Raw genomic sequence first — 26,379 nt, 5'->3', positions numbered from 1 at the left:
CAACCTCAGGAGGCTGGTAGAACTGTGGCTTGTCAACTAAAACCCTCACAAACTTTTACAGATGCACAATTGAAAGCATCCTGTCGGGCTGTATCACCGCCTGGTACGGCAACTGCAGCGCCCACAACCGCAGGGCTCTCCAGAGGGTGGTGCGGTCTGCACAACGCATCACCAGGGGCAAACTACCTGCCCTCCAGGACACCTACAGCACCCGATGTCACAGGAAGGCCAAAAAGATAATCAAGGACAACAACCACCCAAGCCACTGCCTGTTCACCTCGCTATCATCCAGAAGGCGAGGTCAGTACAGGTTCATCAAAGCTGGGACCGAAAGACTGAAAAACAGCTTCTATCTCAAGGCCATCAGACTGTTAAACAGCCATCACTAACACAGAGATGCTGCTGCCTACATACAGACTTGAAATCATTGGCTACTTTAATAAATGGAACACTAGTCAGTTTAATAATGCCACTTTAAAAGTGTTTACATATCTTGCATTACTCATCTCATATGTATATACTGTATTCTATACTATTGCATCTTAGCCTATGTGCTCTGACATTGCTCATCCATATATTTATATATTCTTATTCCATTCCTTTATTTAGATTTGTGTGTATTAGGTATTTGTTGTGGAATTATTAGATGTTACTTGTTAGATGTTGCTGCACTGTTGGAACTAGAAGCACAAGCATTTCGCTACACTCGCAATAACATCTGCTAACCATGTGTATGTGACCAATACATTTGATTAGATTAGATTTTTTACACATGGATTTTGTGTTGTAGATATGTGGTAGTGGAGTAGGGGCCTGAGGGCATACACTTAGTGTGTTGTGAAATCTTTTGTGAATGTATTGTAATGTTTTTTTAATTGTTTAACTGCCTTAATTTTTCTGGACCCCAGGAAGAGTAGCTGCTGCCTTGGCTTTACATGGCTCACGGGTCTATGTTAGTACTTGCTGAAGCCAGCTGTACTGAGTCTGTGTTGGTACTTGCTGAAGACGGCTGTACTGGGTCTGTGTTAATACTTGCTGAAGACGGCTGTACTGGGTCTGTGTTAGTACTGGCTGGATGTGGACCAACTGAGTCTGTGCTTGTACTGGCTGATGATCCTCTACTAACAAACTTAAGCATAGCACCTGTAAATTATAGATAACAATACTATTATACATTTTATCAGCTGCATCAGGCCCATTCAAACTGGCTCCCCCAGATTTGATTTCATACATTTTAAAATATAAAATACTATTTATACTATGGCTTGGCTGAATACTTGATGGTTATTATTTACTGAGAGCTGTGCATCCATATTGCCCAGTATGCCCAGCTAATCAACATTTTAAATTCAATATATAAATCAATAGTCAGTGTTAATCCATTGCTTTCCATCTTGCATTAGTCCAGAGTTGTAACTAAATCTTGACTGAGATACTTGATAATCGTTGTCTTGTTTTAAAATGATGTGAGCCTATGAGGAGTGCCATCACGCCCATATATTGTCTGGACTGGTCCAGACAGAGGTTGCTGCTGGAAAGCGCAAGTTTCATTTCGTGCACGCGCATATGAACGCATGTTCACGCTCGATGCGGTTATCTTTTTCAAGCTGCAGTTTATAAACACTGTTGCCCGTTGCCGTTTATCAAACGTAATAAATAGTTGTATTTCCCTCTCACTTTTGTCATGCACAAAGTCACAGAACACAGTCCTGGAAGTGGCTGGCAAGCAAGCAAGACACAGACAGACCAAGAGATGCACTGCCCAGCTAGGTTAGCCAAAAGGCACCTAAAGACTTTCTGACCATGAGAAACAAGATTCTATGGTCTGATGAAACCAAGATCAAACTTTTTTGGCTTGAATGCCAAGYGTCACATCTGGAGTAAACCTTGCATCATCCCGATGGTGAAGCATGGGGATGGCAGCATCATGCTGTGGGGATGTTTTTCAGCGGCAGGGACTGGGAGACTAGTCAGGATCGAGGCAAAGATGAACGGAGCAAAGTACAGAGAGATCCTTAATGAAAACCTGCTCCAGAGCGCTCATGACCTCAGACTGGGGCCAAAGTTCACCTTCCAAAAGGACAATGACCCTAAGTACACAGCCAAGACAATGCAGGACTGGCTTAGGGACAAGTCTCTGAATGTCCTTGAGTGGCCCAGCCAGAACCCAATTGAACATCTCTGGAGAGACCTGAAAATAGCTTGAGAGGATCTGCAGAGAAGAATGTGAGAAACTCCCCAAATACAGGGGTGCCAAGCTTGTAGCGTCATACCCAAGAAGACTCAAGGCTTAATCGCTGTCAAAGGGGCTTCAACAAAGTACTGAGTAAAGGGTCGGAAAACTTATGTAAATTGAATATTTCAGGTTTTTTTTTAAATATGAGTTAGCAAAAATGTTTTTGCTTTGTCATTATGGGGTATTGTGTGTAGATTGATGAGGGGGGAAAAAACAATTTAATCAATTTTAGAATAAGGCTGTAACGTAACAAAATGTTGAAAAAGTCAAGGGGTCTGAAAACTTTCAGAAGGCGCTGTATAAGCAAGCTGTATGTCAGATCTAAGACAGGAGGAAAAATGGAAGTGAGGTGCCTTTTTGCTGATCCATTTTTGGTTTCTGGGTGGGTGAAAACAGAGTTGGGTGCTGTGGAATCGGTGAAGGTCACCAGAAATGGTTTTGTGTTAATTGTTTGTGTTCCTGTTGGTCAGAGGGAGCAGGTGCTCAAACAAATGGGGACAAGAGACGTGAATTGTTTTGCTCTCGAGAAAAGGGCGCCATTGAAAGGAGTGATTACTGGGGTAGTTGTAAATGTGAAAGTTGACCAACTGAAGGGGAAGATTCCTGTGATGCTCGTCGTTTGGTGCGACACAGACACAGTGGCGTGAGTGGTGAAACAGAAGAGTCTTTGTCTGTTTTTGTGTTTGTTTTGATTTTGAGTCTTTGCCCGACAAAGTGATGTTAGGATATATAAGTTATCCCATATGAGCTTTTGTGCCGAATACATTATGGTGTTACAGGTGTCAAGCTTATGGGCATGTGGCAGAAGTGTGTAGGAGGGAGGCTCCTAGGTGTGAGAAGTGTGCAGAAGGGCATGAGACAAAGGAATGTGTAGCATTGAGGGAAGAAGCACTATGTATTAATTGTAGCGGTGCCCATGGGGCTGGGGATCAGAAATGTCTGGTGCGAGAGAGGCAGGTTGAGGTTACCAGGGTTAGAGTAATGCAGAAGTTGTCATATGCTAAGGCAGTGAGGAAAGTAGAGGAAGATGTGTCAAGGTGGAGGTATCCTGAGAGGAGTGGTGTGAGTAGTAGAACTGTACCAGTACAGAGGGATAGGCCAACAAGGGATATGCTTCAGTAAGATTGGATTTTTAGCGTTTATAGAAATGGTTATCAACTGTACGGCAGGGACGCAAGTCACAGAAAATGTACGTTATGGTGGAAGCTGCAGAGAAGTATTTGGGTGTACGAGACTTGACGTCAGAAGAGTTACAGGGTGTGTTGAGTGGTGGTGTCCTGTCCTTTCAGGCTGTTGGCCTGAGATAGGTCTAGATAGATTGAAATAGTGGAGTAGGGGGGTGGGTTTTTAATGAGTGTAGGGTTAGATGGTAGGGTATTTGTTGATTTATTTCCTTTTTTAATGTTGTTTTTTTTAAGCAAAGTATAACGGAGTTATACCCCAGTCTAGTTAGTGGCGGTAATGCAAAATGTATTGGATGCCAACCGCCGTTAAACCTCATCGAAGAAGAAGTAAATGCAGTACGAGCGGGCGGGACAAAAGTGACCAATGGAGGGGTCTGCGAATGAGTGCGCTGAGGCAGTAAAGTCTGTAATTATATCAGCTGCAGATATGACCGTGCCAGTGTGTTCTGGGGGAGGAAGACAGCCGGTAGTGCCATGGTGGACAGATGAATGCTCATAGGTGGTGCAGGAAAGGGATATAGCTCTACGGGTAATTAATAATGGCTTGACAGAAGGAAGAGAGCGATGACGAGAAGAACGATTAAGACGGCGAAAAGGGAGGCATGGTGGGAATTTTGCTCCACTATTGCTTGAGGGACTGAAATTGGTGCGGTTTAGAAAATGTTTTCATTATGTGGAAGTGTAAAAATGCCGGAATTCCAGTAAAGAAATGTCAAATGTCCTAGGTGGTGCATTTTTTAGAGGTTCATGGATGTGAGCACCTATGTGATGAGAGTAAGAGGAGACGTAGGTTAGATTGAAAGGAGCATGGAGATGTTTTCAGAAAAAGGGGAGTCAGGAGAAGCTATGGATGCAGAGTTTTCTGTTTGAGATGACAAGGGTGTTTGAGGGCGGACTGCTCCTGGAGAAGATAGGGTGTGTTATGTGTTGTTTAAGCATGCACCGAACAGTGTGTTGGAAGCAGTGTTAGGGTTGTATAATAAGGTGTGGAGGACTGGGGTGATACCTGCCGGGTGGAAACGTGCGGTGGTGTTGCCATTTGTAAAACCTAGGCCCATCGCGCTGACTTCCAACGTGTAAGTTGATGGAAAAGATGGTAGTGAGTAGGATGATGTATTTTGTGGAAGTTAGGGGTTTGATGAGCGTAGCACAGAGTGGTTTCAGGAGAGGGGGGTCTGCCATGGATGCCCTGGTGACAGTTAGTACAGAGATAGCCAAGGCCCTGTCAATAAAAGAGGTGATGAGTGTTGTGTATTTTGACATTGAGAAAGCTTATGATACCATGTGGAGGGAAGGGTTTTTGATCAAATCAAATCACATTTTATTGGTCACATACACATATTTAGTAGATGTTATTTAAAAAATATATATATTTCACCTTTATTTAACCAGGTAGGCTAGTTGAGAACAAGTTCTCATTTACAACTGCGACCTGGCCAAGATAAAGCAAAGCAGTGCGACACAAACAACAACAGAGTTACACATGGAATAAACAAACATACAGTCAATAACACAATAGAAAAAAAGTATATATACAGTGTGTGCAAATAAGGTAAGATAAGGGAGGTAAGGCAATAAATAGGCAATTTTTATTGCGGGTGTAGTGAACTGGTTAGTGTCTTCACTGACATTTTCAACGTCTCCCTGACCGAGTCTGTAATGCCTACAGTACCAGTCAAAGTTTGGACACACCTACTCATTCCAGGGTTCTTCTTTATTTTTTTACTATTTTCTACATTGTAGAATAATAGTGAAAACATCAAAACTATGAAATAACACATATGGAATCATGTAGTAACCAAAAAAGTGTTAAACAAATAAGTAGCCACCCTTTGCCTTGTTGCCTTGATGACAGCTTTGCACACTCTTGGCATTCTCTCAACCAGATTCATGAGGAAGTCACCTGGAATGCATTTCAATTAACAGRTGTGCCTTGTGTCGTGACTTTACTTTCATTAATCTGATGACTGTTATTTATTTAATCCACTAACTATGTTTAATTGTTACCCGATTCAATTAATAATGAACAAATAACTAATTTGGGGCACCACGGAATAAGTTGTTTAAAGAGTTACCATCTACCGAATTAAACTCTATAAGGTCTTTACCTACAACATCCATAAAACAGTCAACATATTAATCATAACCTCTTATCATATCATCATTCTGAATAGTCGTAACCTTATGGGATCTGCAAAAACCCCAGCCTTGCTCATGATTCAGTACTACACAAATTAGTTGAATTATTTATTTACTAGCTAACTAAATAATAACACAGAATAAACATACGCCCTTTACATGAGACAAAGGTCCCTAGTGAACTGACAAAATATGACTGCTTGTTTACCAAAAGAGGGAGGGGTAGAGAGAAAGGGAAAGGGAGACACAACACTTAGATACACTTGGAAACTACTCTCACATGATCCCAATACTTGGCACATGAACCACCGCCCATTTAGAGTAAGAAATCATGAATGTATTTACGTATGAATGCCTTCATTCGTTGTTTATCTTTGTCGGAACCAAGCCTCCTTGGAAAAGGGTTTGTTTGGGTCTCCTCATGTGTAAGGCTCTGATTGTCCACAAGAGGTCTCAATGTCCTTCTTATTAGTTGTCCGGTCTCCATTGGGTGTTCATTTCTCAGAACAGATACTTAGCTGTACCGGTGATTGTCTGAGAGGGGAGTTCTCCTCTCTACACCTCGGGTAGATAGTCAAAGTTCCAAACCACTTTACACGCGCAGCTGCAGACTGCCGATGTCCTGGTCTGGTAGGTGAGTTCATTTTCTTCACCTYGTGTTGAGGTTCAAAGTTCCAACCATTTCAGATGTGTAGCGACCGCTCCACGCTTTTCTGGTCTAATGTTAATTTCGTTACCAAGGCTTTTTATGTACTCTGGCCAAAGGGGACGGCTCCATCCATCTGGAAAGCTCTCCAATCTCACTCAGAGCGTGGCTACTTATTTATGCACAGTTTATAGGAGATAGATTATCTTATACCTTCTAAAATCACATTCCTGTTAACAACAATACATGAATAATTGTTTCATATTATATGCACAACGTATTGTATGGAAACTTGACAGATAAAAGGGATATACTTTCCAAGTTACAGTATTTCATCCATACAGTTTTTAATGACATCCCAAAATGAAAACCAATATTACATTTGTTTTCCATAGTTCCCTCTGACCATTTCCCATATTGTTATGGTAGAAATATTGTTCCGTTATTCACTTTTTGGACGTTAGAGTTTTGGGCGGCAAAAGTATCTAGAGACATAGGACATTCCTTTAGTTGATACTAAAGGGGGAGAAAGAGCCACCCCTTCTCCTTAATTTACGACAGGGTGTGGAGGTATCAAAACCCCCACACCAGTTCCCTCCTCCCCTCTGTGGGGATCTGTGGGGGATGTTGTTATTGTCAACCATTGCCAAGCTGATATGACTCATGGAGATCCTCACAGGACAGTCATGACACTTGTTAAAAGTTTGTGGAATTTTCTTTCCTTCTTAATGCGTTTGATCCTATCAGCTGTGTTGTGACAAGATAGGGGTGGTACACAGAAGATAGCCCTATTTGATAAAAGACCAAGTCCAGATTATGGTAAGAACAGCTGAAATAAGCAAAGAGAAAAGACAGTCATCATTACTTTAAGACATGAAGGTCAGTCAATGCGGACAATTTCAATAACTTTGAAAGTTTCTTCAAGTGCAGTCGCAAAAACCATCAAGCGCTATGATGAAACTGGCTCTCATGAGGACCGATACAGGAAAGGAAGACCCAGAGTTACCTCTGCTGCAGAGGATAAGTTTATTAGAGTTACCAGACTCATAAATTGCAGCCCAAATAAATGCTTCACAGAGTTCAAGTAACAGACACATCTCAACATCAACTGTTCAGAGRAGACCATGTGAATCAGGCCTTAGTCCTCTAATAGCTGCAAAGAAACCACTACTAAAGGACACTAATAATAAGAAGAGACTTGCTTGGGCCAAGAAACACGGGCAATGGACATTAGACCGGTGGAAATCTGTCCTTTGGTCTGATCAGTCCAAATTTGAGATTTTTGTTTCTAACCGCTGTGTCTTTGTGAGATGCAGAGTAGGTGAATGGATGATCTCTGCATGTGTAGTTCCCACCGTGAAGCATGGAGGAGGAGGTGTGATGGTGTGGGGGTACTTTGCTGGTGACACTGTCAGTGATTTATTTAGAATTCAAGGCACACTTAACCAGCATAGTTACCACAGCATTGGGCAGCGATATGCCATCCTATCTGGTTTGCGCTTATTGAGACAATCATTTGTTTTTCAACAGGACAATGACCCAACACACCTCCAGGCTGTATAAGGGCTTTTTGACCAAGAAGGAGTGATGGAATGCTGTATCAGTTGACCTGGCCTCCACAATCACACAACCTCAGCCCAATTGAGATGGTTTGGGATGAATTGGACCGCATAGTGAAGGAAAAGCTGCCAACTAGTGCTCAGAATACATGGGAACTCATTCAAGACTGTTGGAAAAGCATTCAAGGTGAAGCTGGTTGAGAGAATGCCAAGAGTGTGCAAAGCTGTCATCAAGGCAAAGGGTGGCTACTTTGAAGAATCTAAAATCTGAAATATATTTTGATTTGTTTAACACTTTTTTGGTTACTACATGATTCCATATGTGTTATTTCATAGTTTTGATGTCTTCACTATTATTCTACAATGTAGAAAATAGTAAAAATAAAGAAAAACCCATAAATGAGTAGGTGTTCTAAAACTTTTGACCGGTAGTTTATACAAATCATTTACTTTGCAATCTCTATCCACCGGATGTGTACCAAATTCACTAAAAGTGGCAGTAATAAAGCCTCTCTTGAAAAAGCCAAACCTTGAMCCAGAAAATATTTCAAAAACTATCGGCCTATATCGAATCTTCCATTCCTCTCAAAAAAAATTGAAAAAGCTGTTGCGCAGCAACTCACTGCCTTCCTGAAGACAAACAATGTATACGAAATGCTTCAGTCTGGTTTTAGACCCCATCACAGCACTGAGACTGCACTTGTGAAGGTGGTAAATGACCTTTTAATGGCGTCAGACCGAGGCTCTGCATCTGTCCTCGTGCTACTGGACCTTAGTGCTGCCTTTGATACCATCGATCACCACATTCTTTTGGAGAGATTGGAAACCCAAATTGGTCTACACGGACAAGTTCTGGCCTGGTTTAGATCTTATCTGTCGGAAAGATATCAGTTTGTCTCTGTGAATGGTTTGTCCTCTGACAAATCAACTGTACATTTCGGTGTTCCTCAAGGTTCCGTTTTAGGACCACTATTGTTTTCACTATATGAGTAGGTGTGTCCAAACCTTTGACTGTTACTGTACATGTTTCAAGCAGACCACCATAGTCCCTGTGCCTGAAGGTAACCTGCCTAAATGACTACCGCCCCATAGCACTCACATCGGTAGCCATGAAGTGCTTTGAAAGGCTGGTCATGGCTCAYATCAACCCCATCATCCCGGAAACCCTTGTTAGATTCTGGGTTAAACATGGAACATTGTTATACTAGAGAGATGATACATCAGGAGTAATACTATAGTATCTGAGGAGAGATAGAGACTGGTTTTTACATTAGAAGTTAAATGGTTATCTGTAGGAGCCAGATGGCTTTGGAACGTGCTGGGTAGAGGGGAGGCAATTAAGGGAGTTTCTATAGGTGACACGGGTGGAAATTTTAGGATTAGGCATCAAGGCGGTTGAGGTCAGGTCAGGTCACCTTAAGGGAGGAGTAACGGTTGATTATCCCATCACCTCATCTTCCTGTCGAACCATAACAGATGTCAGGGTTGGAGAGAAGGAGGAGTGCATCTAAATTGGAGTATATATACTTGTGTTGGTGGAAACATGTTTTGTCTAATGCAGCTGTATTGACCCTCTGGGAAGAATTAAACTTGGTTAAGCTTTCATAATGTCCGTTAGGTTCTAATTCTCAGAGTAAAAACTCAACACCCAAGACCCACTCCAATTCGCATACCGCCTCAACAGATCCACAGATGACTCAATCACACTCCACACTGCCCTATCCCACCTGGACAAAAGGAACACCTATGTGAGAATGTTGTTCGTTGACTACAACTCAACGTTCAACACCATAGTGCCCACAAAGCTCATCACTATGCTAAGGATCCTGGGACTAAACGCCTCCCTCTGCAACTGGATCCTGGACTTCCTGACGGGCCGCCTCCAGGTGGTAAGGGTAGGCAACAACACATTTGCCACGCTGATCCTTAGGGGTGTGTGCTTAGTCCCCTCCTGTACTCCCTATTCACCCACGACTGCGTGGCCAAGCACGACTCCAACACCATCATTAAATTTGCTGACAACACAACAGGGGTAGGCCTGATCACTGACCACAATGAGACAGCCTATAGGGCAGTATGGTGCCAGGACAACAACCTCTCCCTCAATGTGAGCAAGACAAAGGAGCTGATCGTGGACTACAGGAAAAGGAGGGCCAAGCACGCCCCCATTCACATCGACGGGGCTGTAGTGGAGCAGATTGAGAGCTTCAAGTTCCTTGGCGTCCACATCACCAACAAACTAACATGGTCCAAACACACCAACACAGTTGTGAAGAGGGCACAACAACACCTTTCCCCCCTCAGGAGACTGAAAAGATTTGGCATGGATCTCCAGATCCTCAAAAAGTTCTACAGCACCATCGAGAGCATCCTGACCGGTTGAATCACTGCCTGCTATGGCAACAGCTCGGCATCCAACCGTAAGGCGCTACAGAGGGTAGTGTGTATGGCCCAGTACATCACTGGGGCAAAATTCCTGCCATCTAGGACCTATATACTAGGTGGTGTCCCAAAAAAACTTCAGCTACCCAAGTCATAGACTCTCCAATGCGGCATGGCAAGCGGTACCGGAGCGCCAAAAAAGCCCCCCCCCCGGAGTCGCCTCTTCACTGTTGACGTTGAGACTGGTGTTTTGCAGGTACTATTTAATGAAGCTGCCAGTTGAGGACTTGTGAGGCCTCTGTTTCTCAAACTAGACACGAATGTACTTGTCCTCTTGCTCAGTTGTGCACCGGGGCCTCCCACTCCTCTTTCCATTCTGGTTAGAGACAGTTTGCTCTGTTCTGTGAAGGGAGTAGTACACAGCGTTGTATGAGATCTTCAGTTTCTTGGCAATTTCTCGCATGGAATAGCCTTCATTTCTCAGAACAAGAATAGACTGACAAGTTTCAGAAGAAAGTTCTTTGTTTCTGGCCATTTTGAGCCTGTAGTTCAACCCACAAATGCTGCTGCTCCAGATACTCAACTAGTCTAAAGGCCAGATAATGGGCCTCTGTACGCCTATATAGATATTCCATTAAATAAATCAGTCGTTTCCACCTACAACAGCCAATTACAACATTAACAATGTCAACACTGTATTTCTGATCTATTTTATTTTATTGGACAAAAAATTAGCTTTTCTTTCAAAACAAGGACATTTCTAAGTGACCACAAACTTTTGAACAGTATTGTATATACAGTTGAAGTCGGAAGTTTACATACACCTTAGCCAAATACATTTAAACTCAGTTTTTCACAATTCCTGACATTTAATCCCAGTAAAGATTCCCTGTTTTAGGTCAGTTAGGATCACCACTTTATTTTAAGAATGTGAAATGTCAGAATAATAGTAGAGAGAACGATTTATTTCAGCTTTTATTTCTTTCATCACATTCCCAGTGGGTCAGAAGTTTACATAAACTCAATTAGTATTTGGTAGCATTGCCTTTAAATTGTTTAACTTGGGTCAAACGTTTTGGGTAGCCTTCCACAATAAGTTGGGTGAATTTTGGCCCATTCCTCCTGACTGGTGTAACTGAGTGTAACTGGTGTAACTGAGTCAGGTTTGTAGGCCCCCTTGCTTGCACACACTTTTTCAGTTCTGCCCACAAATGTTCTATAGGATTGAGGTCAGGGCTTTGTGATGGCCACTCCAATACCTTGACTTTGTTGTCCTGAAGCCATAACTTTGGAAGTATGCTTGGGGTCATTGTCCATTTGGAAGCCCCATTTGTGACCAAGCTTTAACTTCCTGACTGATGTCTTGAGATGTTGCTTCAATATATCCACAAAATTTTCCTGCCTCATGATGCCATCTATTTTGTGAAGTGCACCAGTCCTTTTTGCAGCAAAGCACCCCCACAACATGATGCTGCCACCACCATGCTTCACGGTTGGGATGGTGTTCTTCGGATAGCAACACTCCCCCTTTCTCCTCAAACATAACGATGGTCATTATGGCCAAATAGTTCTATTTTATCAGACCAGAGAACATTTCTCCAAAAAGTACAATTTTTGTCACCCTGTGCAGTTGCAAACCGTAGTCTGGCTTTTTTATGGCGGTTTGGAGCAGTGGCTTCTTCCTTGCTGAGCGGCCTTTCAGGTTATGTTGATATAGGACTCGTTTTACTGTGGATATAGATACTTTCGTACCTGTTTCCTCCAGCATCTTCACAAGGTCCTTTGMTGTTGTTCTGGGATTGATTTGCACTTTTCGCACCAAAGTACGTTCATCTCTAGGAGACAACGTGTCTCCTTCCTGAGGGGTATGATGGCTGCGTGGTACCATGGTGTTTATACTTGCGTACTATTGTTTGTACAGATGAACGTGGTACATTCAGGCATTTGGAAATTGCTCCCAAGGATGAACCAGACTTGTGGGGGTCTTGGCTGATTTTCTGAGGTCTTGGCTTTTGATTTTTTTTTTTTAAATGTCAAGCAGCGAGGTACTGAGTTTGAAGGTAGGCCTTGAAATACATTCACAGGTACACCTCCAATTGACTCAAATTATGTAAATTAGCCTATCAGAAGCTTCTAAAGCCATGACATAATTTTCTGGAATTTTCCAAGCTGTATAAAGGCACAGTCAACTTAGTGTATGTAAACTTCTGACCCACTGGAATTGTGAAACAGTGAATTATAAGTGAAATAATCTGTAAACAATTGTGATACTTTTGTACCTGTTTCCTCTAGCATCTCCACAAGGTCCTTTGCTGTTGTTCTGGGATTGATTTGCACTTTTCAGATGTCCTAACCGACTTGCCAAAACTATAGTTAACAAGACATTTGTGGAGTGGTTGAAAAACAAGTATTTATGACACCAACCTAAGTGTATGTAAACTTCCGACTTCAACTGTATATATATATACTGTATATACATATATAACAATATAATATATATATATATACAGTTGACGTCGTAAGTTTACATACACAGGTTGAAGTCATTAACTCTTCTTTCAACCATTTTTAAAATATATTTTCCTTTATTAGTTTCTAACCCTACCACCCCTCCCCTAATTTGAGTAAACTAGTGACCAACAACACTTAGGTTTCTACTTCCAGCTTATACATACTATATACATTTATGGACAAAATCTATTTTACAATAGCTATATTTWGTTTGTTTTTACGCCAGTCCTTCCTTCCTCTCCCATCTATTTCTGATTTCCATAGTTTGATTTGTATTTGCCATATCTTTCACTGTGCTCTTTCACAAAAGTTCTGAACCTATATACTTTACGGACACAGTATGTTTTACATTAGTTATCTTATTAGTCCCAACCTTCATGTCACGCCCTGACCATAGAGCTTTTTATTCTCTGTTGGTTAGATCGGGGTGTGACTAGGGTGGGTCATCTAGGTGACTATATTTCTATGTTGGCATGGTTCCCAATCAGAGGCAGCTGTCTATTGTTGTCTCTGATTGGGGATCATATTTAGGCAGCCATTTCCCCTTTGTGGGATCTGGTCTAGGTATAGTTGCCTGCGAGCACTACATTGAGCTTCACGTTTAGTTTCAAGCTTTGTTTTTTCTGAGTTTCTCTTCCAAATAAAGAGGATGGAAACATACCACGCTGCATCTTGGYCCTCTCCATATAATGATCATGACACTTCAGCTCCATTCAACCCCTCCCATCTCTTAACGCCACCCATATTAGATTTTTTATTTGCCATGTTTCAACTGTGCTGTTTCACACAAGTTCTGAACCTTTCTATTCTTATTTATTCTACAGATTGTAAATTGAAAATATATATTTTTTGCTATCAGAGTAGCTTCTTCTTGCTAGCTTCAGAGGTTAGACTAGCTTTTTTATGTACTACTTCCGACAGACACCGCACCATATGGTGCTTCTCAGGTCAAATGCTGTACCATACACCAAATATCTGAGGTCATTCCTCAACCTGTGCAAGACATGTTCAGAAAGAACAGATCATACAACTCTAACCAAAGGCACTACAGGTTTAATTTCTGTACCTATAGAAATCTATTGGGAACATTGGCATCCTCCAGTCCACAAGACTAAATAGCCAAGCAGCTAGTTCACTACTACAGGTTTTACAATACATGGTGTCTGACTTAAACTTGACAAGAACCTTCTCATTCAGGTGTGCCAGCCACACCAATCAGGTTGTGGCCAAAGAACCTGACTTCACACTTAGCAAATTGGTAAAACATAGAAACATGAATTAATTTTCTAGATTTTATTTAAAATTCAATGATCTTCTTGAATTTGGTCAGCAACCATAGGAGTGGAGTTTACTGCCGTCTAATCAAACAGGCCAAAGCCCATGTCGTCGTCCGAGCCCTCCTCAGACTCMTCCTTGGCCTCTTCTTTAGCAGCGGCTGGGGCAGCAGCCGTCTCTGCCGCAGCCACAGGAGCAGCTACAGCGAAGGCAGTGGGGTCAGCCAGGTAGGCCTTCACCTGGGAGTAAAAGGGGGTAGAGAAGCAATGTGAAATAAAATGTAGAAAGCTATGGATAAAACATGCCGATGGGCAACCTAGTGTCTGAGACCAAGCGTCCCTGCCAGCCGTGGGATGCAGACAGACAGGGATAGTAGGAAACTAGTTGATGTGTGCAGGGGGAACGACAGAGTAGCACTTAACAAGCTGCACTGTAACTTATCCTGCAACTGGGACAAAGTGGCCCCTATTCCCCATGTAAATGTTAGAGCAAAGGATTTGATAGGCATAAGCGATGTGGTGAACATTCCTTAGCCTGGGGGGCAAGGTGGAGCTACAACCATATTATTTATACAATTATTTCAGCCCCACAGCAACTGTTTGTGGACTGGGCTAGTATTTGGCCCGTCATCCATTTCAATACCATGTGGTCCAAATGTGGGTGGGACRACATACCTTGTCTGCCAGGGGGAAGGAGTAATCAGTCTCCACGGCGACTGCCAGGACCCTCTTGTATCCGTTGATGATGGTGTGAGGGACAGAGGCCAGAGTGGGGTATCCGATTGCCAGACACACACTGGCTATGTTACGCACACCCTGAAAGATACAAAGTTGTCAGGTATGACAGCAACTTACAGCACGTCAATCAAGTCTGTTCAACACACTTAGATTTGTCTGAGACCAAGCGTCCCTGCCAGCCGTGGTATGCAGACAGACAGGGATAGTAGGRAACTAGTTGATGTGTGCAGGGGGAACGACAGAGTAGCACTTAACAAGCTGCACTGTAACTTATCCTGCTACCTCAAAGCAAAAAAAAATTCACAGCTTCTGTTGCATTCCTCCTCCAATGGCTCAGTGTTACTTGTTTTCATAACTTTAGATATGGACAGAAGACTATGGAGGAAGGGGACCCAATGACAACCTATTAAGACACAGCGCTACACTTCAGTCCATTTCACTTACTACCAAACGCACCAATAATACAACGGGTTTTGGATTATGGTCCCAAAGTGGCTTTACAAGGCATTGTGTATATGCTTCCTCACCTCCAGGAACCTGGCGTGCAGAGCATCCTCAGTAATGTCGAGCACCTCAGGGCTGTAGACACTACCGCTGTCATACACCTGCTGGATGAGCAGACCGAAGGAGAAGGGAGAGATGTTCAACATGTTGAGGAGCGTGGCCTCGCTGGCTCCCACCTTGTCTCCAGGCTTGATGAGCATCACRTCRCTCTGTAGGGAGAAATGAAGCAGACACTTAGTCAACAGTGTTTCATTTTCAGAAACACAATTTTCATTGTTTTCTAGAGAATAAAATATTATACATATCCTACTATAAACAGTGCATTACACACCCACACAAGCCTAGCAACAATTTATCAAATCAAGAAGAAACCCTTCTCAGACAAATGCCTCGATGTCTTCAAGTGAAAGGACACACTGCTCTGGGGACCTGAAACCAAAGGCACAGAACGTGACCCTGACCCAGTTACCCCAGAGACAGATCGTGTCCCATTCCGACTCGTCATCGTCTCATCACTGAAGAATGTCTTATTTTGATGACTGAATGCAACCATCCCACTAGTTTATAGTAGAGCCCAATAAGCATAGTCGCCACACTCACCAATATTTCAATAGTTCCTCTGGAGATCTTGGTGGTGATGCCCAGGGCCTGGAAGAAGGAAGTCTTCTCAGGACCCAGCCCAGTGTTCTGGGCTGGCACAGTCACGTCACAGGGGGCAATAGCACCGGCACGGGCAGCAGCTGGCACCTGAGGGGCAGAGTGTCAGAGGTAAGTGATCATTCAAAAAAGTGTAAAGTCCATGGACGCATGCCAATTGACAGCCCACGAGACCGAGCAAAATCCACAGGACATTGTCTGAGACCAAGCGTCCCCGTCAGCTGTGGGATGCAGACAGACAGGGATAGTAGGAAACTAGTTTATGTGTGCAGGGGGAACGACAGAGCAGCACTTAACAAGCTGCACTGTAACTTATCCTGCATCGCCATCTTATCTTTTCACATAATCCAAAATCTGGATTGTACATTGAGGGCTACATTGTATTACTAAATATATCGTATTTGGTCCAAACGGCACACTATCACTATATATTGCCCTGGTCAAAAGTAGTAAGCTACAAGTGCCATTTGTGACAAACCTTGACATTTCCCTGCTAGACCAGAGCATCCAACACTGCAGTCACCTTGTTGGCCAGCAGCATGTCCCTGATCTCAGCCAGGTCCTCCTTGGTGAAGACAAAGCCCACATTTCCTTTGATGTGAGGCAGCAACCTGTGTAGACGGCAACACTTAACATCTCAATCCAACCCAACAGATAATGATACATGATTAACAAGACTGAGAAAACACTTGTCTGAGACCAAGCGTCCCTGCCAGCCGTGGGATGCAGACAGACAGGGATAGTAGGAGACAGGTTTCTTTGTGCAGGGGGAACGACAGAGCAGTACTGAACACGCTGCACTGTAACTTATCCTGCTTCATAAATAGCCAACCCATGGGCTTGATAGCGGCATTTCAGCCTTTGATAACTGGGTCGTGTTCACGAATGCACAAAGCATTTTGCAACCTATATTGATAACAAGCTCATCTTATTGCCAACTTCAGGCTGTCCCTTTGACTTCCTAGTGAATGCGACTATGGTCAGCCTCTTAGGCCAAAATGTGTTTGCTGTGAACTTACTTCTCCAGGGCAGGGTTGTTCTCCAAGTGGCCACGGATGGCTTTGCGCATCATGGTGTTTTTACCCATGAGCACCACAGCCTTCCCACGCAAGGACAGACGGATGGCCTGCATCTGCTTGGAGCCCACATTGTCGGCGCCGACAATAAAACATTTGGGATAGTCATCCAGCAATTGCTGCAAAGAGAAAAGTAAAAGTGAGACACACTACTTCTAAATTTCACTGCTTGAGGAAATGTAAACCCACCACCATGGGGATAACAAGACTGCAAAAGCTTTATTCAGTTGGCTACAACATCTGTACAAAAGTGTCTGAGACCATGCGTCCCCGTCAGCCGTGGGATGGAGGCAGACCGGGATAGCGAGGAGACAGGTTTCTGTGTGCAGGGGGAACGACAGAGCAGTACTGAACAAAATGCACTGTAACTTATCCTGCTTTGTACATGGTCAATCAAACTGGTTTATTATGGAATGCCGTTTGGGTCTTTGCGTGTCAAAATATGAATGCAAAAAAYACTGTTTGACTTGTTAAATAAGCTTTTAGTTTGACATGTCAAATAAGTTCCATTGTACAATGTGTTGGACCACAACATCTGTGGYAGCTAGCTAGCTTTAGCTTGGTCATGGGACTGATATCCCCTCCCCAGTCAGCCTATTGTGTGTATTGACATTCATATTGCACTGCACAACTTTAGGTAAGGGTTGGGATCAAGAAATGTTGTATCAGTCTACTCAATAAACAAGACTATAACCAACATCCTCAGTTAGAAGACTCCAAAACATCCACGCATTGTTTTTCCTCTGGAATAGTGTTCAATACACATAGGTTGACAATAAATGTGGCCYAATTCAGTCGTTTCAGATTCCCACAATAAGAGCTACCACACCAATGTTCTCTSGGTGTCACTGAGTAGACTGATATCATGTCATTGAGCCACAATCCATAGGTAAGGCTGTAGAGTTCATTAAGTAGGTCTCCAGTGTAATATAAGTATAATAGTGATTTCAGATTTGTCTTTTGACTTTCTACAACATTCCAATCTTGTTTAGCATGATCGATTCAATTATGGCATAATTATACTATTTGTATTAATTTGCACCACTGTCAACGGTTTACATTTTTAAGTATAAACGCAAACTCCACTATTGTGGCGAGCTTCAAATAGATGAGTCCGACACATTATTTAAATAGTCTTATGAATTATGATTATTTTAGATGGCACCTAGCTGTATAGTTTGCTAGTTAACAATAGCTACTGAAACAGATGTCGGTTTGCTATGTTGAGAAAAACATTGTTGGCATCCATAAACTTGCTAGCCTTTTTTATGACCAGCACTGTAGATGCGCGAGACAACTGCATCATAGCATACGTTTCGATTAATCGTTGTGTAATAGTTCCGTAAAATAATGATGAATGCGTTAAATTATTATGTGACKTGGGGTCATACAGGTCCTGATTGGCCAACAAGCTTATTTTACGTGTTTCTTTGACACGCAAAAAACCAAACGGCGTTCCATAGTTTATACACTTTCGTGCATCAAAAGTGCTCAATTGTTTCAACGTACGATGATTTTCATAAAATAGTTGGACTTCCACGTGGTCCTGTCTTCCCTCGGCATCTTTGCAGTGCTTCGAAGGATCGCTTAAAACAGCTGGTTTAAAGACAAGATTTTCTATGGAAAATAAAACTATGTTAGACAGGTAGCAGGTTCACAACTAACGTAAAGTTACAATCACAGTAAGCACCAACCATCTAGATAAACTGGCAGTCACTAACGCTACTCACCTAGCTAACGCTAATACACTGCAAAATAGGACTAGCTTTAGTAGTTAGCTGACGTAGCAAAAACATAACGTAGGCAACATACATAGCTATAGCTAGATAAACTAGTTCCGACTTGTTATTGGAAGTGGCWTTAAGGTGAAAATATTTTCCCATAATTGGTTACAAGCAAGTTTAGCTAGCTAAAATGTCACGGAAATAATGGTCGCACATGGCGGCAACCCAGACAGCGAGTGTGCCGAATAGGCCGCACAGACGAAACATTTAAATAATAAGTAATCCTATTGATCTTTTGACATTGTCACAGTACTGTCGTTTAACGTAATCAAAGTATTTTATCAAATAATACAGCGAAATACATTTTAACATGTAAACCTACATAAAGAATCAAGGCCATGAAAATTCCTTACCTCTTACCAAGGACGCGTGAAAGAAAGAGAACCACATAAGAAGCGCACAAGTAATATACAGCACAAACAGCCAATCACAATCCACTACGACTACTATGGTCCACAGACATGATTGGCCAGCTGTGTCAATCTTTTTGTCGGTTGCTATCCGTGGGTGCGGTCGTTTTATGCCTCTGCCCACACCGGCTGTGGATTTCCAGAACGAGCAAGGCAGGAAATGCAGACTAGATTGGRGACGTGAGTTTGTCAAGATCAAAAGAAAAAAAAGCAACCTATCTGCTCATAGTCTTAGCTCTGAGCATTCATTGTGTGTCTTGTGTGCATAGTAGTTGAGACAAAAACAATGAGTGTCAGAAATAAACAATTTATTTATTGGCATCAATCACATTGAATTAAAAATGATCAGCAATCAGGTACCATATAGCCATCCCATAAAACATGACAACAGAGGTACATGGGCAAATAAAACAGGCAAGAGGAAAGGAAAAAACAAAAMCACTTTTTTATTTAACTAGGCAAGTCAGTTAAGAACAAATTCTTATTTACAATGACAGCCTACCCCGGACAAACCCGTATGRCGCTGGGCAAATTGTGCGCCACCCTGTGGCACTCCCGATCACAGCCGGTTGTGATACAGCCCGGGATCGAACCAGGGTCTGTAGTGACACCTCTAGCACTGCGATGCAGAGCCTTAGACCACTGTGCCACTCAGGAATATTGGGGGAAAATAGTTCCTTTCAGATAAATTAAGGGGATCAAATGACAAGGTTAACTTGTAAACATTAAAATAAAAAGGCTTTGAGAGTAGTCTGCCTAGGCAGAAGGGTTGCTTCCCACTTAGGCCTGGGATTTCTGAGTCAACAGAGAGAGCATAGAACTAAAGCAAAGAAATGTTTTAGGATAAATAAATGTAGCAAAAAATAATAATAATTACAATCCCTGATGATTTACATAGGGTGTAGATAAAAAAAAAAAAAAACTTACATAGGGTGTCTAGAGATACACCAAAGTAACATGCTCTCAAGCCTCTCTTTAAAGGGCTCCATTTGTTGCATTACACATTTGGGCTGGTGCCTAAACCTGTGGTCATGGCTACTCTCAAGAAATCGTTCCAGTAATTTCCCCTTGATTGAGGAACTCATTCAACTTTGAACTGTAACTGTCCAGGGCTAGATTCAGGCACCCTGGCAGCACTTACACTTGTTTTCATTGTCTGTGTCTCCGGTCTCCAAAGCATGGCTATAAAGGCTACCAGAGGGATATTTCATTGAGCTTGATACATTATTTGGCACACTAACTTGAACAATTTAGGATTTAATGGCTTAGAAAGAGAGCCTGACTTAAAACAGAGTCAATATGAAGTAGTACTAACCCTTCTTCTGTTACACCTCAGTCTATGAATTTCAAAATTAAATTAGAATATTATGTTAGCAGCATTCCTCATTAACCAGGCTAGGTGAAATGCCCCTCTGTAGATTCATCATGTTCATGTCAACACAGTTGCACTACTAGAGAAGCTCAAGGAATCTATGGCATAGCAAGGCTGAAAGTGCTTTAAAAACCCATGTCTCAGCGGGTTGAAGAAACAAAACCGTTCCAAACATCACCAGAAATGGCACCTCAGCCTGAGGAGGCCAGACACAAAAAACACCCRATAGTAACATGTAGTAATTATAAAGCAACAATTACTATACACCTTTAATCTGCCGACTATACTGTGCTGTGAGGCCATCCTCAGTTTGCCCCCTCTAAGTTATTTGCCTCTCTTTTACTGACACCCAAAAGCCAGAGGTGCATCTCAATAGTCTAAAATGGCTTCCCTATTTGTCTCATCTTTATTTACACTTCACTGTAAGCTATATTGAGGTTGTATTCGAGGGGTTTGCTTTTACCTGTCCAGTACTTTCACATCAACACATATGGAGGAAATAAGCAGAGGAGAGGGAGCCAATTTAGATGTTTGAGATGCACCCCATGACACTGGCTGATCCAGCCAATGTTGTTCTACGACATCAAAAATGGCTTCACCAATCCGATCGCAGCAAGGACTTGGAAGTGCGCCATATACCTCAACAGTGTTAAAGACATTGCAWWGAAAATTTGGCACTAGCACAATTATCTTTATTCTTTCAAAGTGTTAAGAAATGAAAATGAAACGTATGTGTGTATATATACCACAACCAACATGCCAAGTGATGACAACTGGGTTGGAAACCATAAAAAAATGAAGATTTAGCATAAAAATATAAGCAACATGTGTAAAGTTAAAATCACTTGCTTCACAATGATTCAAATATGCAACATTAGAAGGTCACTTGAATTTTTTTTTACAGTGGATGATGAAATAAGTAAATCAATTACGTACATATAAAAAAAAAATGCTCAAACCTGATTTGGAGTGATTTGGGATCAGGTAACGAGGAGATTTGGATGCCATTATTGACTTGTATTGCATCCCAAACGGCACCCTATTCCCTATATAGGGCACTACTTTTGACCAGAGCCCTATGGGCCCTAGTCAAAAGCAGTAGACTTTATAGGGAATAGGGTGCCATTTGGGAAACAGACTAGGTACTGACTGCAGACCTGTGTGTCCASATTACCATGTGACTCTGAGGGCATTTCAGGGACACATGGTTAGAAATGGCCCTGTTGCCTGGAAATCAACCTAGTGTGTGTGTGTGTGTTAGGGTCCATTTATGTCCTTGTCCATAGAGCCAGCTCTTTGCATATCAGTGTGAGCTACAGAGCTCAAAATCATACAGTGACAATACTGCTCCATGCCACTAAACCAAGYATGTTAAAGTCAATTTAATATTGTGATTGTACTAAAAATATGCAGAAAATGCTGACAAAATCTCCTCACAACTTGTATTGCAGAATGTGTGTTGCTCAATCAGTCAATAAGCAGTGAGGTTAAAAAACAATCCTCCCCCCGTACATTAAAAGGACCAAGTCTCCCTCTATTACTTACTTTTGAAGTATCTGAGGGAAAACACACACATTGTCAGTAGCTAAATGTACAACAAAACATTGCCCCAAGAAAAGCACTCCCCATTATTCCTTTTAAGACTTGGATAAATGTGTGGGCGAATACAGTAGCAAATAAAAAGGCAAAATACACACAATTAACATGTTGTTTCAAATCAACATGCTCTAGTATTTTGTCCTGTTTCCTTATAGAAAGGGAGAAGCCTAGCCTGGTCACACCAGACTGAAGAACGCTGTGCTAAGTTTGGTTGCCAGGCTAAGAGCTGCCTCCCTACCCAAAGCGGATGGAAAGTAAGGGACGAGCAGAGTGCCTCCGAGATGAGAGGTCGCCAACACTCACCCAAACACCGCCACCCTCTGTCCACATCAACGGAAAGACAGTATTCAAATGCACGTTCTTTTAAAATCAGATTACATGAATGAGAATTCATATGAGATCGGTGGCGCAAAGACTGATCTACAGAAAATAGAAACGGAGAGTCCATAGCACATCGAAAAGAGCAGTAATCTGGAGAAAGAGTGTGAGTATGTGTGTCTAAACAACGTGTCTCGTTTTGTACAAACACATTTGAGAGTTTTGTACAGTTCCATTGGAAAAATTAAGCAAACAGGGAAAAGGAAAACGGATGTACTAAATCTATTCCGCTGAGCCGTCCTTGTTAGTATATGAACATTTCCATAGGAAAAGTGTACAAAAATAAGACCCTGATATCATGACCATACCAGGCTGTAAAATGGCCCCAAGAGGGCCACAGAGAGAGGAATCTATGATTGAGTTGAGTGAGCACCAAGTGTTTGAACTGGTCTTACAGAGAAGTGAAGAGAAAGGGAGGAGGGAAAGAGGAGACAAGAGCTTTACCTCTTCTCAGAGTATAAAGTATGTGTCTCTGTGTGTGTGTTTGCGTTTGAGATCAAGAGACAGTTCATAGGTGTGCATTTGCAATGGCACCGACATGCTGCATAATTTGGACTATTAGGTAAAACGCATCCTAGTGAATGTCAACAACATTCTATGTGTACTAAGTACTGCCTGAACACCTGTCTAAACCCATCCCAGGACCCCTATAACCTGACCTCCACACGTCGGTCACATGATAACGCAGTCTACCATTATTAAGACAGGAAAATAAATCGAACAGAACATAAAAACTGCCTCTCACACAAAAATGGCTTCTCTTGCTCGTTTTACATTTACAAAAATCTCTTTGGGCTCGCTTTAAACCTCATGCTTTCTGGAACTCTTGAAATGTCAACCCCACGGCCCTGAAGGCTCTGTTGAGCATTGAGTCCTGTCTGCAGTAACCTCCAGGTGACTGTAGGGGAGCTTTTCTAATGGCCAGTCTCATCTCAGCTACATGCACAGTAAGGGACAACTCTCTGCTTCCTCATCATAGCCAGCTTCTATCCAAGCCTTTAACTTTTGACACGCACACGCACGCACGCACACACACACACACACACACACACACACACAAACACACACCCACACACACACACACACACACACACACACACACACACACACACACACACACACACACACACACACACACACACACACACACACACACACACACACACACACACACACACACACGTACCGATTCTCTCCTGTGTCCTCCTCCCCACACATTTAAAGCATTGGATTGGTGTAGGCATGGGCTGGAGTTTCCACTATATTTCATACAACTGTCATATTCCAATTAAATTCATGAAGGGTGCAAGTGCACACTTAGGGCTGAACCGTAGAGAATTGGGACAAAGCATGCACACACGAAGGCGCACAACGCAGTCACCACACACACACACACACACACACACACACACACACCACACACACACACACACACACCACACACACACACACACACACACACACACACACACACACACACACACACACACACAAAACTGGGGAGTGGGTTAGCTCACTAGCTAAAGAGCTTGATGAAGCAGCCCTGGCAGTATGGCTTGTCATTCTGCTCCTTGAAGGTGCCCTTATTGAGCTGCTTAAGGCAGAAGGCACAGACAAAGTGCTCGGGGTGGAACTTCTTGGCCATGGCTGTGATGCAGCGGCCCGTGATGGGCTTCTGACAGCCCGAGCAGAGGGAGCCGCGGCGCTCGTGGTAGTGGCCCTCGCAGTAGGGCTGGCCCTCGTGCTCAAAGAAGCTCCCATTTACAAAGGGGGTGAAGCACTCCTGTAATGCACAGAGGTGGGAAGAGAATGAAAGGATCACAAAATGGCTGAGGCAATCAAGGCATTCTATACTGTTTTTCTAAATACCTTTTTTTTCAAGAACTGTATGAAAGCTATGGAAGCTACAGGTAACTGCCAAAATAAAGGAAACTCACGAGTAAATGAGGTTTCTGGTGGCTCTGTTATGGGGTGGGGTGCATTTTCCGGACATGGTTTAGGTCTGCTCAACCCCTTAGAGGGCAAGGTAAATGCCAATAACACACAGCCATTATCAATCTATGGTGAATCATTTCTATCCTGATGGGAGTGGCCTCTTCCAGGATGACAACGCCCCATCCACAGGGCACGAGCAGTCACTAAATGGTTTGATGAGCATGAAAACTATGTAAATCATATGCCATGGCCGTCTCAGTCACCAGATCTCAACCCCATTGAACGCTTATGGGAGATTCTGGAGCGGCGCCACCATCATCAAATCAACAAATGATGGAATTTCTCGTGGAAGAATGGTGTCGCATCCCTCCAATAGAGTTCCAGACACTTGTAGAATCTATGTCAAGGCGCATTGAAGCCGGCGGCTGGTGGTGGCCTAACGCCCTATTAAGTCACTATGTTGGCGTTTCATTTATTTTGGCCGTTACCTGTATGTCTCACCATATGTAGATGCGGGATAATACGCTTAGAATAGCACCACAGCATACACCCACTTACTCTGCAGACGAAGCACTCAGGGTGCCAGAGGGAGTTGAGGGCTGATATGTAGTTCTCCAGAATGGCACGGGCACAGCCTCCACATTTGGGTGCAAACATGTCAAAGTAGTCCTTCCGACAGTACGCCTTCCCATCCTTCTCATGGAAGCCTGTGGAGGACGGGCAGAGAAGGACACCGCCTTAAGATGACAGAGAGAAAAGTGGAGAGGAGAAGAGAAGAAGAGGAGACAGAGAGCAAAAGAAGAGAGAAAGATAGAAGAACAGAGAAGAGGAGAGGAGAGAGAGAGAAGGGGAGAGAGATAGCTTACCCTCTGGACCAAAGAAAGCTCCACACTGAGCACAGAAGAAGTGTTCTGGATGCCAGTTCCTGTCCAGTGCCGTCACCACTTTCTGTAGGGGGCAAAAAAAGATCAATATTTTTCCCTAGATGCAGTTAGCATACACCGAGTATAACAAGCCATTAAGAACACCTGCCTTTTCCATGACATAGACTGACCAGGTGAATCCAGGTGAAAGCTATGATGATAGAGGAACCACGTCGCTGTCTTATCTGCTTGTTGCTACCCCCGGACACAAAATAGTAGCTAGCAAGATGGAGATCACTGAGGTCATTTTTAATGAGTTCATTTCGCAAGTGGCTAGTTTGCATCAACTACCTTCACTAAAACCACCGGAAAGCTTTTGCCTGCAAATCACCCGAAGAGGTCCCTCCCTGGAACAATTTTTTCCCCCTTTTCGAAGCTAACAAGAGAGTCAGTCATTAATCCCAGACCCTAGTCACTGCTGTTGCAGTTTCCGAGGCCAGTTAGCAGCAGATTGAATTCCTAAAATCAAGGTTTTAGGCCTTTTGCCCATTTATTTTATATCCAGCAGATGGCAGCACTAGCGAGCCTGACGACAGTAGTATAGAGCAGTGTGTCTAGTGTGGACATAGCAGCATGACGAGAGAGAGAAATAGAAAGAAAGGAAAGATAAAGGAGTTATATGAATACACAACCCTGGACCAATGAGGAAGCTTGTCTCCACCGGGACTAATCTGACCTATCCCGAGGCTAAAGTCCAGTCGCTCTCCCCTTCTGCTGTGGTGCCTCACCCCAGGCAGTGGGTGTGTGTGTGCGCGCGCATGCACGTGTGTGTTCATGTGTGCAGTGACTCATACACATGCTGCAGTGTGTCAGAGCAAGAATATGAGTGAGTGTTGACGTGTGGAGTGAGACAGAAACAGAGATGACGGGTGGAGAAGAATGGCTCAAAGGTGGCATAATGTGTGTGTGTGTGTGTGTATGTGTGTAATACTGACGTCCAGCATAGGTCTGTTGCAGTNGGCGAAAGTTCAGTCGGTCTCCTCTTCCCTGTTTCTGCTGTGGTGCCTCACCCCAGGCAGTGTGTGTGTGAGCATGCTTGCATGTGTGTTCATGTGTGCAGTGTGTCAGCGCA

At 43.0% G+C, this 26,379-nt stretch overlaps 2 protein-coding genes and 5 non-coding genes across 8 annotated transcripts in view; all 7 read right to left on the bottom strand.

The window, feature by feature from the left end:
* Positions 1 to 13,935: 13,935 nt before the first annotated feature.
* On the bottom strand, positions 13,936 to 19,134 carry LOC111964639 (large ribosomal subunit protein uL10). Of its 2 annotated transcripts, none has more exons than XM_023988487.2 (8): positions 19,044 to 19,134; positions 18,416 to 18,523; positions 16,850 to 17,025; positions 16,354 to 16,441; positions 15,774 to 15,920; positions 15,197 to 15,382; positions 14,607 to 14,747; positions 13,936 to 14,171 (listed from the first exon to the last, which is right to left on the bottom strand). In XM_023988487.2, the coding sequence occupies exons 2-8, from the start codon at positions 18,467 to 18,469 to the stop codon at positions 14,016 to 14,018; spliced, it is 948 nt and encodes a 315-aa protein (XP_023844255.1). In that variant the 5' UTR covers positions 18,470 to 18,523; positions 19,044 to 19,134; the 3' UTR covers positions 13,936 to 14,015. The 2 variants fall into 2 exon arrangements, with proteins under 2 accessions (XP_023844255.1, XP_070299921.1); XM_070443820.1 differs by having other exon boundaries at positions 19,051 to 19,073.
* Positions 14,252 to 14,380, bottom strand: LOC111971076 (small nucleolar RNA SNORA63). Its single transcript, XR_002878214.1, has one exon. It is a non-coding gene; the product is annotated as a small nucleolar RNA SNORA63 (small nucleolar RNA).
* Positions 14,822 to 14,950, bottom strand: LOC111971083 (small nucleolar RNA SNORA63). The gene has a single exon (XR_002878215.1). It is a non-coding gene; the product is annotated as a small nucleolar RNA SNORA63 (small nucleolar RNA).
* On the bottom strand, positions 15,546 to 15,694 carry LOC111971048 (small nucleolar RNA SNORD15). The gene has a single exon (XR_002878210.1). It is a non-coding gene; the product is annotated as a small nucleolar RNA SNORD15 (small nucleolar RNA).
* On the bottom strand, positions 16,025 to 16,153 carry LOC111971062 (small nucleolar RNA SNORA63). The gene has a single exon (XR_002878212.1). It is a non-coding gene; the product is annotated as a small nucleolar RNA SNORA63 (small nucleolar RNA).
* Positions 16,520 to 16,648, bottom strand: LOC111971069 (small nucleolar RNA SNORA63). Its single transcript, XR_002878213.1, has one exon. It is a non-coding gene; the product is annotated as a small nucleolar RNA SNORA63 (small nucleolar RNA).
* A 4,758-nt stretch (positions 19,135 to 23,892) lies between the features above and the next one.
* LOC111964606 (paxillin) overlaps positions 23,893 to 26,379 on the bottom strand; it is a 49,571-nt gene continuing 47,084 nt past the window's right edge. Inside the window, exons 9-11 of the mRNA XM_023988469.2 lie at positions 25,251 to 25,332; positions 24,943 to 25,091; positions 23,893 to 24,232 (exon numbers count right to left, since the gene is read on the bottom strand). Coding sequence (XP_023844237.1) covers positions 23,966 to 24,232; positions 24,943 to 25,091; positions 25,251 to 25,332 — 498 coding nt within the window. The 3' untranslated portion in view covers positions 23,893 to 23,965. The remainder of the gene's footprint in view (positions 24,233 to 24,942; positions 25,092 to 25,250; positions 25,333 to 26,379) is intronic.

The sequence above is a fragment of the Salvelinus sp. IW2-2015 genome, linkage group LG1, assembly GCF_002910315.2.
Source record: "Salvelinus sp. IW2-2015 linkage group LG1, ASM291031v2, whole genome shotgun sequence".
Lineage (NCBI taxonomy): Eukaryota > Metazoa > Chordata > Actinopteri > Salmoniformes > Salmonidae > Salvelinus > Salvelinus sp. IW2-2015.
Note: the sequence above shows the minus strand (reverse complement) of the source record. Positions and strands in the feature narration are given on the sequence as shown.